The sequence below is a fragment of the Rhincodon typus genome, chromosome 26 (genome assembly GCF_021869965.1).
Source record: "Rhincodon typus isolate 14 chromosome 26, sRhiTyp1.1, whole genome shotgun sequence".
Taxonomy (NCBI): Eukaryota; Metazoa; Chordata; class Chondrichthyes; order Orectolobiformes; family Rhincodontidae; genus Rhincodon; species Rhincodon typus.
The window spans coordinates 3,755,747-3,772,819 of record NC_063357.1 but is presented as its reverse complement, the minus strand read 5'-3'; the positions used below and the strand labels follow the sequence as shown (position 1 = coordinate 3,772,819).

Sequence of the window (17,073 nt, the reverse complement as noted above, 5' to 3'; positions counted from 1 at the left end):
CTTGCTGTGGCTCTGAGGAGATCACAATTATTTCCAGGAGGGAGACTGACACCATAGAAAAACTCTTAATCAGAGGTGTATTTTGTTCAGCAGAAAGTGATGCACAGGCTGAGGACTTTTGTTTTCCTTAAAATAAATAAATGATCAAGCCTTTTATATGTACGAAACTACACACTGTTTTAGTGACTGTGATGAGTGAGCATTGCTAACTGACTGAGCAACAGTATTCATTTACAAACTGCCTTTGATCACTGTAGAAAGTTTGTGATTCTATGACCCTTTTGTGATTCTATTGATACATTAACATGTCCCATGGAATTTCATCGAAAAAAATGTACATTGGGCCAAAAAAGGAAGTATGAGAAGGAGTAACTTCGATTTAAAAAAAGGCAGTTTTTAAGGTCTTAAACAAGTGTAGGAAAGTTGCATCTGGGTGGAGATTAGGAAGGTAACTTTGGACCAAGGGAGATTAGATGACTGAAGGCACAGCTGTCATTTGAGATTATGAAGGGATTTCAAAGGATTCAAAGGAGCAAGGAAGCAAGTAAACTCTGCAGGAGTACAGTGGAGATGCAAAGATGACAGGGCTAACAGTGCAATGTAAGACAACTCATTGCTCAAGATGCTCCAATCTTGAGTAAATGGATAACAGTAGAGACAGGCAATTACAGTCCTAGCACACTGGACCATAAGTGACAGGTGTGAGAGGAAGTTGGCTGGCTGACCATCTCAAAGGTTTTTATTTCTTCGTTACTCATTCAAGGAATGAGAGGTGTGCTGGCTAGGCAGCATTTATTGCCCATCCCTAATTGCCCAGACAGCAGATAAAAGTCAACCACATTGCTGTGGGTCTGGAGTCACATGCAGGCCAGACTGGATAAGAATGGCAGTTTCCTTCCCTAAAGGACATTAATGAACCAGGAAGGTTTTTCCGACAATTGACAATGGATTCACGGTCATCATTAGATTCTTAATTCCAGGTATCTACAGAATTCAAATTCCATTGTGGCAGAATTTGAACCCGGATCCCCAGAACGTTATCTGGGTCTCTGGATGAAACAGTCCAGCAATAATACCACTAGGCCATCGCTTCCTGATGGTTACAAAGAACCGAGGAAGAGTTTGCTCACTTTGTCTGCCATCATAGAGGATATCACTGGTGATTTTGATTGGGCTTTTCAGTGTTGTGGTAAGGGCAAAAACCTGATCCGACAAGTTCGAATATAGACATTTGGAAAATAAGTATATGGGTTCAGGAGGCATCAACATGTTCAAGAACTTTGCAGAGTAAAGGGAGATGGGGGATGGGACAGTACAATTCAAGGATGAAGTGTCAGTGTGGGTTTCTTGAAGAAGAGGTTACGATGCTGGTTTGAAACGGAGGTGACAATTACTTTAGAAGGAACTTGAAAGTGACGCAAGTAGAAACAATTCCTTCCAAATCATCTCAGATCCTTTTAAATAACAAATATGAAATTATTTAATGAGGCTAGAATATTAAGACATAAAGTATTAACATGACAGTGTACTGCAGTAATCATCAGAAAAATCAGCATGAATTCCAAATCCATGCCAATATCTGTTGCTACACCCCTCCACTGCCACCTGGAAAGTGTGGTTGAGGTGTGTTTGAGGCAGAGATCAATGCACAGAAGGCAAAGTTAGATAAATATTTCTAACAAAGGAGGTCTATGAAGACAAAAGGGAAGGAATGAAGGATTTAATTTGGATTTCTCTTGCAAAGAACTGGCATAGACACAGGCATAATGGACTGAATGTCCTTTATTGAAAATGCCTATGGAGCTAGTCTTTGGCCGAGTTCAGGATTGAGCTCAGCTCTGATGCCCTCTGCAGCTGGCACTGCTAAAAGTCTCACCTAAAGAAAATGCATCTGAGCGAGATAAGAACTAGGAGCAGCAGCAGGCAATTCAGCTCCTCATGCCTACATCTTCTAGATCACTTACCTCAATGCCATATTCCCATTCTATCCTCACATCCCTTTATGTTAATAGTAACTAGAAGTCTATTAATATCTGTCTTGAACTTACTTAATGACTAAACTTTCACAGTCCACTGGGGTAGACTGCTCCAAAGATTCACCACTCTCTGAATGAAGAAGTTCCTCCTCATCTCTGTCCTAAATAGCTTGCCTTTTAATTTTTATTTGTTTGTTTTTTTTTATGGCTTGCCTTTTATCCTGAGACTCTGTTCCCTGGTTCTAGATCCTCACAACTGGGGAAACATCATTTCTTTACCTATTTGATCTATCGCTTTAAGGATTTTGTAAGTTTCAATCAGATCACATCCTATTCTTCAAAACTCTAGAAAATGTAGGCCCAGTCTCATAAGTCTCTCTTCATAGGTCAGTCTCACCTCCCAGAAACGAGTCTGTTGAAACTCCACCACATTCCCTCTATGGCAAGTATATCCTTCCTCTGGTAAATGCTCACAATACTTTAGGCACAGTCCCACCAGTGTTCACTACAATTGAAGCAAGACCCTTTTGCTCCTTTACTCAAATCCTCTTGCGATAAAGGCAAACACGTCATTTGTCTTCTGAATTGTTCACTACATCTGTATGCTTTCAGCAACTTATGAACAAGGTTACCCAAGTCCCCTCAGACATCAACATTTTCCAACCTCTGACCATTTAAGAAATAGTCTACATCTTTGTTCCTCTTATCAAAGTGGATAACCTCGCACTTATCTATATTGTATTCTATCTGCCATGCTCTTGCATGTATGTTTTTTGAAAATCAAGCATTAGTCCTTTAAATACTATGCATTGACTATCTACTATTAAACCTTTTTAATGTATTTTTTTAAATCTACCACAGCCATCTTCCTTTTCATACCTTCATAATGAGGTTGTTGGCTTGTTCGCCGAGCTGGCTGGTTATCGTACAGACATTTCATCACCATGCTAGGTAACATCATCGGAGCGGCCTCCGATGAAGCGATGTTGTTCTATTCCGTTTGGAATTTACATGATCCGATCTGTTAAGTTGGGTTGTGTCATTTCCAGTTCCCTTTTGCATGGGTTTGTATAAGGGGACTATTTCCACATGTTCGTAGATTGCATTACGGGTTGAAAACCAGGGCTCCAAGAATTCCCGTGTGTGTCTGCAGTTGGCTTGCACTGGGATGGTCACGTTATCCCAATTAAATTGATGGCCTTCATTGCCTGAGTGCACTGAGATGAGTGAAAGTTCAATGTGTCATTTTGCTGCTAGCTGGTGTTAGTGTATCCTGTTGGCTAGTTTCCTACCAGTCTGGCCAATGTAATGTATGTTGCAGCCATTGCAAGGTATTTTATAAACTACGTTGGTCCTGCACGTCATGGATATGGTGTCTTTGGTCCTTGTGAGTGTTTGTTGTAGTGTGGCTGTGGGTTTGTGTGCTACCATGATTCCTAGTGGTCGCAGGAGTCTCCTTGTCATTTCTGATATGTTCTTGATATAGGGTAGTGTGGCCAGTATTTTGGGGCGTACTGTGTCCTCTCGACATTGTCTATCCAGTAGGCACCTGCGGATGAAGTTGTTGGGATATCCTCTCTTCACAGATGCTGCCAGACTTGTTGAGCTTTTCCAGCAACTTCTGTTTTTGTTCCTAATTTACAGCATCCGCAGTTCTTTCAGTTTTTGTTGGGATACCCGTTCTTTTTTCTTTATTCGTTAACAAGAGGAGGACGTCACTGGCTAGGCAGCATTTATTGTCCATGCCTAATTGCCCAGAGGGCAGTTCAGAGTCAACCACATTGCTGTGGGTCTGGAGTCACATGTAGGCCAGACCAGGTAAGGATGGTAGTTTCCTTCCCTAAAGGACATTAGTGAACCAGATGGGTTTTTTCTGACAATCGACAATGGATTCATGGTCATTGTTAGATTCTTAATGTGGTTGTTAGCAAATATCTTGTACAGGTGCTGTTTCTCCTACTTGCATAGTTCTGGTGTGTTGTAGTGTGTTGTGGCTCGTTTGAATAGTGTCCTAACATAGCTTTGTTTGTGGACACTGGGTGATTGCTGTGGAAATTGAGGATTTGGTCAGCATGGGTTGCCTTCCTATATGCTGTGTGTTGGAACTCCCAGCTGGTCATTCATTCTACCCTAACAACAGATATCCTTATCTGAACAGGAGGCCATATTGGGATCTCTCTCCTTCAACTCCTCCCACTTCCTACAGACTAAGAGGGTGGCCATGGGAACACACATGGGCCCAGGCTACGCCTGCCTCTTCGTAGGATATGTGGAATAGTCCCTCTTCCGCAGCTACACTGGCACTATCCCCCACCTCTTCCTCCACGACATCGATGACTGTATCGGCGCCGCCTCATGCTCCCACCAGGAGCTTGAACAGTTCATCAACTTTGCTAACACCTTTCACCCCAACCTCAAGTTCATCTGGACCATCTCTGATACCTCTCTCTCCTTCCTGGACCTCTCTGACTCCATCTCTGGTGACTGCCTTGAAACTGATATCTATTTCAAGCCCACCGACTCCCACAGCTACCTAGACTACACATCCTCTCACCCACCTTCCTGCAAGAATGCGATCCCCTACTCCCAATTCGTCCGTCTCCACTGTGTCTGCTCCCAAAATGGGGCGTTCCACTCCCAAACATCCCAGATATCCTCTTATTTCAAGGCCCGCAACTTCCCCCCTTCAGTGGTCAAAAATGCTCTTAACCGCATCTCTTGCGTTTCCTGCACCTCTGCCCTCACATCCCCTCCCCGCAAAAAAAAACAAAGTCAGAATCCCCCTTGTCCTCACATATCACCCCACTAACCTCCGTATCCAACGTATCATTCTCTGCCACTTCCACCACCTGCAATCGGGCCCTTCAACCAAGGATATATTTCCCTCCCCATTCCTATCTACCTTCCATAGGGACCACTCTCTCCGCGACTCCCTCGTCCGCTCCACACTCCCACTAGCCCCGCCAGCCCTGGCACCTTTCCCTGCAACTGCAGGAAGTGCTACACCTGCCCCTACACCACCCCTCTCACCTCCTTCCAAGGAACCAAAAACTTCTTCCACATCAGACAGAGGTTCACCTGCACATCCGCTAATGTGGTCTACTGCATCAGCTGCTCCCGATGTGGCCTCCTCTACATTGGTGAGACCAAGCGGAGGCTCAGGGACCACTTTGTAGAGGTCTGTTTGCTACAAATGACAACACCTCCCAGTCGCAAACCACTTCAACTCCCCCTCCCACTCCCTGGATGACATGTCTATCCTGGGCCTCCTCTAGTGTCACAATGATGCCACCTGGAAACTGGAGGAGCAGCACGTAATATGCCGCCTTGGGAGCCTACAACCCAATGGTCTCAAAGTGGACTTTACTGATTTCAAAATCTCCCCACCCCGGCCTCATCCCATGACCAACCCTTCCTCTCATCCCCGCCTCCTTGACCTGACACAACCTGTCCATCTTCTCTCCCACCTACCTGATCCTCCCACCTCACTGACCAATCCCCACCACTGCCTACCTGTAATCACCTATCACCATCCCACCTACCTTCCCCAGCCTCACCCCTCCTCTCTACTTATTTCTGAGCTCCCTTCCCCTTCCCCCATTTCTGAAGAAGGGTCCCGACCCGAAACGTCAGCGTTCCTGCTCCTCTGATGCTGCCTGGCTTGCTGTGTTCCTCTAGCTCCACACTGTGTTATCTCAGACTCCAGCATTGGCAGTTCTTACTATCTCTGGTTCCTTAACATATTGCTCCAGAAAAAACTCTCTCAAATATATTCCAGGAATTCTTCCTCCACAGATTTGTTGCTCATTATATTTACCCAGTCTATATGGAGATTGAAATCATCCAAGATTACTGCATTCCATTTGTTACATGCATCTCTAATTTCCTGATTTATACTATTCCCTACATTATCACTACCACTGTGATCTTTAAACCACTTGTACCAATGTTTAACATCCCTTGCAGTTTCTTGGCTCCACCCAAACTGATCCTATATTCAGTTCTTCCGATCACTAACTTTTTTTTTTAGGATTTGTTTCTGCTACTTTTCACTTTAATTTATGGCTTTTCTACTTCCCATAGTGAGTTTTAATTTTATTCTGCCTGAATTCACCATCAAGTTCCAATCTCCCTGATAAGCTAATTTACACACTCCCTAACAATATGAGTAAATCTTCCTGCAAGGGTATTGATCCTGGTCCTTCCAAGATGTAAACTTTTTCCCTTGTATAGGTCCCACCTGCCTCAGGATCAGTCCCAATGTCCCAGAAATCTCAAGCCCTCCCTTCCAGCCTTCCAGTTTTCCAGCTATGTATTCATTTGCTCAATCTATTTCTGTACCTTAGTATGTGGCACTGGGAATAATTAGGAGATTAATGTCTTGGAGGCCCTTTTATCAGTCACACACCTAGCTCCCTAAATTCTACTTTCAGGACCTCATCTCTCTTTCGACATATGTTGTTGGTGCCAACAACCTGTGGCTCTTCACCCATGGAGTCCTAGCAAGAAAGGGGGGTGTGCCTCAATAGAACAGAGAGGGTAAATTTGTCCAAAAAAGATAAATCAAAGTAAAATGGTTCCTTTGAAAGTATAACATGATTACTCAAAATTATCCTGAGTTTACTGTTGCTCAAAATAACTTGGAGCTTTTTGCTAAAAAGACATGTAAATATGCAATACAGGGTGTATCTCCTCACATCAACACAAGTACAGTGAGTTGCTAGTTGTTTCAGAATCACTCATCAGGAATGCTAATTTTCACAAAACATCTTAATGCAATAGTAAGGTTTGGTCTTGAAGGGCATGTAAAGTACAGTGCTTATAAAGGAACTGCCACTCTTATGACCCATTGTTAAGGTGTTCATGTTCAATACAAGAGCCGAGATTTCGAACACTTCCTTTTGCCTCTGCTCAGGTTGCTATAGGAGTGTTAAATTTGGCCTCAGGTGCCTGAGTTTGGGAACTTGCAGCTCCTGACCCTGTTTCAGTGATTCCTCTTGGAAAATGCACAGAAGTGGGCATTCAATGAAGATAGGATCAGGAACAGGATTAGTAGTGATAGAGTTTCACTCCAATCCACTGGGAATAGCCGGCTGACAGTCCCTGTCTACATTCACAGATGGTGAACAATCATTTGGGTCTTGCAGTACCCATACACTCAAGGAAAAATATCACCTTCAGGAAAGAAGTTGACAGGATTTGTAAGGACAAAAATTACCTAGGACAGATCTAATGGATACGAGTCTAAAGTTCGTTTTTTCGAATACAGGACATCTGTTTACTACACAATTAGATCTTTGACTTGTCGATATTTTCTAACCAACCTGGTCAGCGATGTTATGACACACCTCTGGAGCAGGTGGAACTTGAACCCAGACATCCTGTCTCAGAAGTAGTGACACTACCACTGCACCACAACAGCCTGGCCTTTGACTTTTAATAGTGTCATAATTATCCTGCTCATTTATTTGAGAAATTCCTTAGTGACTCAGGAAGGAGTGCATCAATTGTCCATCAGGGAGACTCATTCTATACTTATGACGTTATTCTGCAGGAATAACTACAAGGAACTCAAATCTTACTCAGTAAAATGCACAATCTTCTACACGGTTCCAAAAAAGACAGAAGCATGGTATTGACACCCAGTGTTGAGAGAGGGAAACAAAAGTTGGTATTTGTTTGCTGACCCCAGAGGACAAAGGTCAACTCTAATCAAGGATAATGACTGCTAATGCAGACATCTGATCACTGGCTAACTGTGGCAGCCTATAAAGGTCTGCGCAAAGACTCTGTGAGTGGTCAGCTGGGGGCTTTCATCTCCAGTTGAACAGATAATGTAACCAAACAACTGACAAAAATACTAATACTCGAATAAAAGATAGACAGCTACAAATTCTAGGACTGAGCTGTTCTTTAACGATACCCATTTGATTTTTGTATTATTACTTGCATGATTACCACTTTCTTTAACCCCATGCAGCCCAATACACAAAAGTTATTTTTAACCTCAATTTTGTCTCCTGTTGTGGCTGACTCTATTTGCTTTTGGAACTTGTCCCATCGACATTGGCTTATAGTTACACAATTTAGTCTTCTTCATTACAGAGGCCCAGCTACCTGTTTGTAATTTACTCTTAAGATATGGGCATTACTGGCAAACTTGGTATCTTTGGTTGTATATAGGCAGAACCACAGTTACCTCTTGTACAAAAACAAGGCAAACAAGGCAGCAGTTTCAATCGTAACATCTCACAGCTATTCCTCAGAAGAGAAGGTATTTTGAATTCTGAGCCATTGTCATGCTAGCACAGTACCATAACCACCACACAAGTGTAACCCAGTGAGTGTTTGAGCAGTACCTCATCATAGCTCCTGTCCTCAGTTGTCGAATACCTATTTGACTGAGGTCAATGAATAATAGTCAGGAACAAGTAATCCTGACTGGTGTGCTAATTGTAATTGTAGCTATCCTTGTGAAGTCAGCTGACTAAAGCCAGAAATGAATCGGATTTGTATGTTCTTCACTAAAACAAGGGAATCAACAATAATGAGTGTCGACATTCATGTCATTTCAGGTTTATCAAGAAAAGGAATGTGACTAGGAAATCAATAGCATTGTCGTCCAGATTCCCAGGGCAAATAAACCGCTTAACAGACTAATTCAAATTTTTCCATCAGGAATGTTCACTAGATTTCCCATCTCCAAACTCTCTTCTCCAAAGTCCTTGAATATGTTGTCATTTCCCAAATCCATTTCCACCTTTCCTGGAACTTGATGTTTTGAATCTCTTCAAGTTTCCATCCCTGCCACTGGACTAAATTGGCTCTTGTGAAAATGACATCCTATGTGACTGTGACAATCTTTCCCTCCTTGCCCTTCAGGGTGGCACGGTGGCTCAGTGGTTAGCACTGCTGCCTCACAGCGCCAGGGACCTGGGTTCAATTGCAACCCTGGGCACCAGCCTGTGTGAGTTTGCACATTCTCCCCATATCTGTGTGGGTTTCCTCCAACAGCCAAAGATGTGCAGGTTTAGGTGGATTAAGAACATAAGAACATAAGAACTAGGGGCAGGAGTAGGCTGTCTGGCCCTTCGAGCCTGCTCCGCCATTCACTAAGATCATGGCTGATCTTTTCGTGGACTCAGATCCACTTACCTGCGTTCTCACCGTATCCCTTAATTCCTTTATTGTTCAAAAAAAATCTACTTTTTTTTAAAAACATTTACTGAAGTAGCATCAACTACTTCACTGGGCAAGGAATTCCATAGATTAACAATCTTCTGGGTGAAGAAATTCCTTCTCAGTTCAGTCCTAAATCTGCTCCCTCTAATCTTGAGGCTATGCCCTCTTGTCCTAGCTTCACCTGCCAGTGAAAACATCCTCTCTACTTCTATCTTATCTACTCCCTTCATAATTTTATATGTTTCTATAAGATCCCCCCTCAATCTTCTGAATTCCAATGAATATAATCCCAAACTACTCAGTCTCTCCTCATAAGCCAACCCCCTCAACTCCGGAATCAACCTAGTGAACCTCCTTTGCACCCCCTCCAGTGCCAATACATCCTTTCTCAAGTAAGGAGACCAAAACTGCACGCAGTATTCCAGGTGTGGCCTCACCAGCACCTTGTACAGCTGCAACATAACCTCTCTGCTTTTTATTTCAATCCCTTTAGCAATGAAGGACAAAATTCCATTTGCCTTCCTAATTACTTGTTGTACCTGCAGACCTACCTTCTGTGATTCATGCACAAGGACACCCAGGTCCCTCTGCATAGCAGCATGCTGCAACTTTTTACCATTCAAGTAATAATCCTTTTTACTATTACTCCTACCAAAATGTATGACTTCACATTTATTTACATTGTATTCCATCTGCCAGACCTTTGCCCACTCACTCAATGTATCTATGTTCCTCTGCAAAGTTTCACAGTCCTCTGCACACTTTGCTTTGCCACTCATCTTAGTGTCATCTGCAAACTTTGACACCCTACACGTGGTCCCCAACTCCAAATCATCTATATATATATTGGCCATGTTAAGATGCCCATTGTGTCTAGGAATGCATAGGTTAGGTGGATTAGCCATGGGAAATGCGGGGTTACAGGGATATGGTAGGTGGGTGCTCTTCGGAGAGTCGGAGTGGATGTGTTTGGCCAAATGGCCTGTTTCCACACTGTAGAGATTCTATGATTTGTGATCTGATTATAGATCATGACATGGTTGACCACACTATTCTCCTAAGCACATCCAATGTCATTCAGTTCAAAGGGACAGCTCTCACTTAGTACCGTTTTTATCTATCTTGTCATAGCCAGAAAATGACTTGCAGCGGCTTCTCTTCCTGGTCTTGCACTGCTACCTCTGATTTTACCCAAGAATCAATCCACTTATAATTCTCACCTACAGCTGACCGTCAGCACCATCATGGAATCACAGAATCCTCTACAGTGTGGAAGCAGGCTCATCAAGTCCACATTGACACTCTGATGAGAATCCCACCCAGACCCACCAGCCTACATTGGCTCCTGTTTAAGCAACATCTTGGTTTTAAAATTTTCATCCCTGTTTTCAAATTCCGCCATAAGCTTTTTCCTTCCTGACTCTGTAATCTCTTCTAACCTACTACCCTCCAAGATACTTGCACTCATCAATTAGTTACTATTTCCATCATGACTTTGCTTCATACTTTGTTTTATATGTTCCTCTGAAGCACCTTGGGACATTTCTTTACACTAAAGGTGTTATATAAACATAGGTTATTATTGTTGCCATTGTTGAATCATGCTACTTAGTTGGATTTCAGGCAGGACTTCAATTTTGCCTGTTTTGAAGACCGCCTTTCTAGCATCATCTTGAAAGTACCTGTGGAAAATAGGGTGGGATAAAAGTGATTCTGAGGTTAGGGTAGATAGCAAGGGGCTTCTCCCAAACTGGCTGAAGTCTATTTCCTGGTGGATAAATCAAGGAAAAGCAATTATGTCACTAGACTATCTGTGGGGCGAAAGTCAGGCAGGATGCTAAAGATAGTTACAGGGATATTTGAAGTACACATGACAGATAACTATTGAGACACTTCACATTGTTACCAAGCTGAAATAAGGAAACAGTAGATTTACCATTAAATCGATGATTTGGCTTGCAAGTCATAATTTGCTACCACATTTAACCATTAGGCAATAATATGTAATTTTTCCTGCTCAGCTGTGCCTAGTTATGCATCATGCTGGAACTGTACTGAATGGGTTTAAGTGCCTATGGAAAGAACAAGTGAGCAATAAGACTTTCTACAGGATTTCCTGTGTATAAATTACATGAACTCTTAGTGTATATACATTAGAAAGGACACCATGGCAGGGTGATGGAATGTCCAAAGGATCATCACAGATACAATGAGCAGAACTGAAGGTTAATAGCACCATTGAATTAGACTACTATTTGAAAAAAAAAATTGAAACAGGGATCTAATTTAAAGGGATCACAGCAGAAAACTGGTGAAACAAGGAAAACCTTTTTGCAAATTGCATCATTAAAACTGCATTGATGACATAAGTATCACATTGTTAGTATTTGCTTCAGTTAATCCCATTCCTCATTTACAGGAAACTTGATTACAGAGAAGATGATTCTGGGCTCACTGACTACTTTTTGTCAGTCATTCTTAATTCCATCACATTTATTAGAAACAAATACACTCATCAGCCATAAAAAATGCCAGGATTTGAATGAAATGGTGGGAACATGTCACATACTAATTTGCACTGAAATCGAAACAGAAAATGTACAAAATACTTAGCTGGACAGGCAGAATCTGTGGAGTTAAACTGAGTTAATGTTTCAGTCAATGGCTATTTGTCAGCACTGAATTTTCTTCACCATAGGTACTGTGACTTCAGGTTCGATAGTAGGGTCATGGTCCAAAGGGTGGTAGGAGATTATGTTGGGAGTGTTAGCATTTGGCTTCTACTAGATAAGGGTCAGGATAGCAGGCAACAATGTTAACACTCTTGTCTACAGTTTTCTGACAATGTTATGGTTAGATGTATGAGTAGGAAACAACAAGTTCAGATGGCCATAGGTCAGAGTGAATGATAGGAGCAGAAAAAAATAAGACAGCTGACGTCATGCCAGAATTCACAATTAAAAGATCTACAGAAAGTGAGAGACCAAAGGAGAGGCCCAGGTGGAGGGAGAGTATTGAAGATGGGTTCATTGGTCACTAATTGGAGGAGGAAGAATCTGGCCAAGGAAATGGGCGTGAAAGACAAAATGACAAAAGATATTGCTCCACATCATAGGAACATGGGAGTAGGCCATTCAGGGCATTTAGGGATGAAGTGAGGCCTTCACTGAAGACAGAGTTTAGGGTTAGAGGGTATTGTGAATGGTTTACATTGAATTAGTTTATCTTAAATGCAGCTGGGGGTCCTTGGGAATGCTGGAGAAGATTGGGATAAAGACAGCCAGTGCTCCTGCTTTTCATCCAAGTTCAGTAACTACTGTAGGGAACAGCCAATGTGGATGGCAGGGAAAGCAAGTATCTGTTTAACTAAGAATGTCCAAAATGGTTGAATATCCTGTTGGCACTGATCATGTAAGCTCACAAGGAAGACCAACCACAGTAAACAGTCATGGAGGGCTGAATGGCGTCTTGAAACCAGATTTCAACATAAGTCACCTTCATCAGGAGAGAAGGAATAGGTCTTGAATCCCGTATGCCTGCTCCATCATTCAATGAGGTCATGGCTGATCTGTACCACAACACTATTTATCTACCTTGGTTTATCCCGAGATAGCCATAACTAAAAGTCTCTCGAGTCTTGAAATATTGTCTCCAAATCAACAGCATTCACAGACAAAAAATTCCACATTTCTATTTGTGTTTGTGAGAAAACATGCTTCTGAATTCCTTCCTAAAGAGCCTGCACCTCATTTTTAAGATTACTTCACCTTGCTTTTGATTTCACCATCAAAGGAAGTAGTTTTTCTGCATCAAATTTTTTTTAGTATTTTAAACACTAATACAGGTAACAATTGAGAAAAAAAAAACCCATGTATTAACAACAGAAACCAACTGCCCCTCCCATTCCTCAGACGACATGTCCATCCTGGACCTCCTGCAGTGCCACAACGATGCTGCCCGAAGGTTGCAGGAACAGCAACTCATATTCCGCTTGGGAATCCTGCAGCCCAATGGTATCAATGTGGACTTCACAAGCTTCAAAATCTCCCTTCCCATTACCGCATCCCAAAACCAGCCCAGCTCGTCCCCGCCTCCCTAACCTGTCCTTCCTCCTACCTATCCCCTCCTCCCACCTCAAGCCCCAACCCCATCTCCTACCTACTAACCTCATCCCGCCCCCTTGACCTGTCCGTCCACCCTGGACTGACCTATCTCCTCCCTACCTCCCCACCTACACTCACCTTTACTGGCTCCGTCCCCGCCTCTTTGACCTGTCTGTCTCCTCTTCACCTATCTTCTCCTCCATCCATCTTCTATCCGCCTCCCCCTCTCTCCCTATTTATTTCAGAACCCCCTTCCCCTCCCCCATTTCTGAAGAAGGGTCTAGGCCCGAAACGTCAGCCTTCCTGCTCCTCTGATGCTGCTTGGCCTGCTGTGTTCATCCAGCTCTACACCTTGTTATCTAAGAGTAAAATTGGCTTCAGAAGCAGTACAATTTATCTGACATCTAGATCTGAATAACATCCTAAACCATGGGTTTCAGCTATATTATAGTTATGACAGTTAATTTGAATGTCTCCAACAAACTGCAACTTGGCACCATTAAACATTGATAGAGGGACAGCTACTTACAACCAGCCAGCTGATTCTGACAGTGTTGGACAGCATCGGCACTAAGCAGCAAAGGATGGTTTGCATTGAATGGTGGTTGGAGTTCATTCCACTGTGGAGTCCTATATGGCAGAGGGAGAAAAAAAACACAACAGATTTGGCAAGAACAAAGTATACTTTCCACATTCAGCATTCAGAATGCAAATATCACACTGGTGTTTTTACATTGATCATTGCTATGGATATCATGTTATCAACCATTTAGGAAGGATGCCTTGCCCCACTCCCTGACTAGTCACATCAAAGTTTGAATTTTAAAAGGAAAATAACATCGTCAATTATATATATTACACTGTATATAGCTCAATATCAGAAACAAGTCAACCTGGTTCCTTTAGTTAAAAAATAAAGACCTCATTTACTCAAACAATGATGTAAAAAAATAACAAAAGGTTAAAACTGTGCAAATGAATTCAACTACCCTTCCCAAAAGAAAAACACACATGGACACAAAATCTGTACAACTGTGCAGAATATTATCTTAAAAGTACTTTGGGCAAGTATCAGTTAAATTCAGAAAAAAATGAATTATTCACAGATCACCCAAAGTGCCAGACTACAGCCAAAATCAATTTCCACACAAACTGCTGGCACTGGGAAATCTTCCTGGATCAGATATGGCTAGTTGACATTGTTTTTTCTGTAGACAGTAGATTTGAATTCTCCTTTAGGAACTCTCCATTGTGATTATAAAATATTCACTAGATTTATGACTCACAATGAGATGGGTTTCAGAGAAAGTACGAAAGAAGATGCAGCTAAAACAATTATCTTAGACTCTCTAGCTTAAATCTAATATCGTATTTTCACCCACAAACTGGTTTCATGTGAAAGTATTGTAGACTCTGTGTCGCCGTTCAAGCAGATTGTTCCTTAAAAATACAATATTGTTACTGCTGTAGCCAGTGGATTTTGTTTTGCAAAGTGGTCTTTTCAAAACTTCAAGCTATATACATACACACAAATGTATATGTCCAGTCGATTACATTATAAATCAATATTTTGGATTGCACATCTTCATTACAATTACTTAGGATGCAACGGAGGCCTCTTTCAGATAATCTCTCACCATTTTTTTGAATCCCTCAACAGTTATGTCCCAGTTATAGGAAGGTTACTATTAAGCTGGAGAGGGTTCAGAAGAGATTTACCAGGATGTTGCTGGGTATGGAATATTTGAGTTATAAGGTTCGGCTGGGACTTTTTTCACTGGAGCGTAGGAGATTTTCTTAGTCTTATGTCAGTGTGGGCAAATTATTGGAAAGGGATCTGACAGACAGGATTTATGATCACGTGGAAAAGCACAGTTTGATTCGCGATAGTCAGCATGGATTTGTGAGGGGTAGATCATGCCTCACAAACCTTATTGAATTCTTTGAAGAGGTGACCAAACACGTGGATGAAGGTAGAGCAGTGCATGTGGTATACATGGATTTAAGTAAGGCGTTTGATAAGGTTCCCCATGGTAGGCTCATGCAGAAGGTAAGGAGGCATGGGATAGGGGGTAATGCGGCAGATTGGATTCAGAATTGGCTGACCCTTAGAAGACAAAGGGTGGTAGTGGACGGAAGATATTCAACATGGTGCTCAGGTACGAGTGATGTACCACAAGGATCTGTTCTGGTCCTCTTCTATTCGTGATTTTTGTAAATGATTTAGATGAAGGAGTGGAAGGGTGGATTAGTAAGTTCGCGGACGGTACGAAGGTGGGTCACGTTGTGGACAGTGCGGAGGGCTGTTCTAGGTTACAAAGGGACATTGATAGGATGCAGAGCTGGGCTGAGAAGTGGCAGATGGAGTTTAACCCTGAAAAGTGTGAGGTGATTCATTTTGGAAGGACAAACTTGAAAGCAGAATATAGGGTTAACGGAAAGATTCTTGGCAGTGTGGAGGAGCAGAGGGATCTTGGGGTTCATGTCCACAGTTCCCTGAAAGTAGCCACCCAGGTGGATAGAGTTGTTAAGAAGGCGTATGGTGTGTTAGCTTTCATTAATAGAGGGATTGAGTTCAAGAGCCGTGAAGTTATGCTCCAGCTATACAAAACCCTGGTTCGGCCACATCTGGAGTATTGTGTCCAGTTCTGGTCACGTCATTACAGGAAAGATGTGGAAGCGTTGGAAAAGGTGCAGAGGCGATTTACCAGGATGTTGCCTGGAATGGAGGGAAGGTGTTACGAGGAAAGGTTGAGAGAGTTAGGGCTTTTCTCTTTAGAACGATGAAGGATGAGAGGTGACTTGATACAGGTGTACAAAATAATCAGAGATTTAGATAGAGTAGCCAGCCAGAGACTTTTTCCTAGGCTGGAGGTAGCTATTACAAGGGGGCATAGTTTTAAAGTGAGTGGAGGTAGATATAGGGGAGACATCAGAGGTAGGTCCTTTACTCAGAGAGTGGTCGGGGCATGGAATGCATTGCCGGAGAGGGTAATGGAGTTGGCCTCATTAGGGGCATTTAAGCGACTATTAGATAGGCATATGGATGATAGTATATGGTAGGGGTGGAGGTTAGATAGACCTTAGGATTAGGGTAAAAGTTCGGCACAACATTGTGGGCCGAAGGGCCTGTACTGTGTTGTACTGTTCTATGTTCTAAAGGGGAGAAGATGAAATATGGGAGTGAGCAGGCTCATAAAAGGAAGATTGCAAGAGTTTTTTGATATCTAAAAGTTATTCACAATGGAAGACACCAGCTTCAAAGCCTGGCCACCAGACATAACTTCTCACCAACATCTTCATTTTTGGAAACCCCTGGATGATCCTGGTGGAGTTCAGCCAGTATCTGGTGGCAAACTTTGTTCAGGACGATTATTCTTGCTCCCCATAATAATTTGCTGTCCTCAACTTGATCTAGTCTCTCCAGGTCCAAAAAGATTTCAATTCTGCTTGTGACGACCCTTTGGATTCCTCCATCACCAACAGCTGTTTCAGTTTTGCCAGGACTGATTCTTTCTGCATCCAAAGTGTGATATTGTCAGATGTAACTGGAAGTGCGTCCAAAAAAATTAAAACCATTACGGATTCTTACAGCGGCGGTACCACCGGTTGTGTATCTGCCAGTGGGACGTGGCTCACTGCATCTACCTTTGCTACTTGGTCGACCATTCAGTGCTCCAACTTGTAATTATACACAGTTAGCATTAGAACACACCACTGAATTTGGCCTAAGGCTATGGCACGCATTGCTCGTCCTCTTTAAGCAGACCAAGAAGGGGTTTGTTGTCTGTTATTATTATAAATTTATGTCT

At 42.5% G+C, this 17,073-nt stretch overlaps 1 protein-coding gene across 1 annotated transcript in view; it reads right to left on the bottom strand.

The window, feature by feature from the left end:
• Window positions 1-17,073, bottom strand: part of bcas3 (BCAS3 microtubule associated cell migration factor) — a 1,061,909-nt gene that overhangs the window by 429,587 nt on the left and 615,249 nt on the right. Inside the window, exon 19 of the mRNA XM_048612335.1 lies at window positions 13,791-13,891. Coding sequence (XP_048468292.1) covers window positions 13,791-13,891 — 101 coding nt within the window. The remainder of the gene's footprint in view (window positions 1-13,790; window positions 13,892-17,073) is intronic.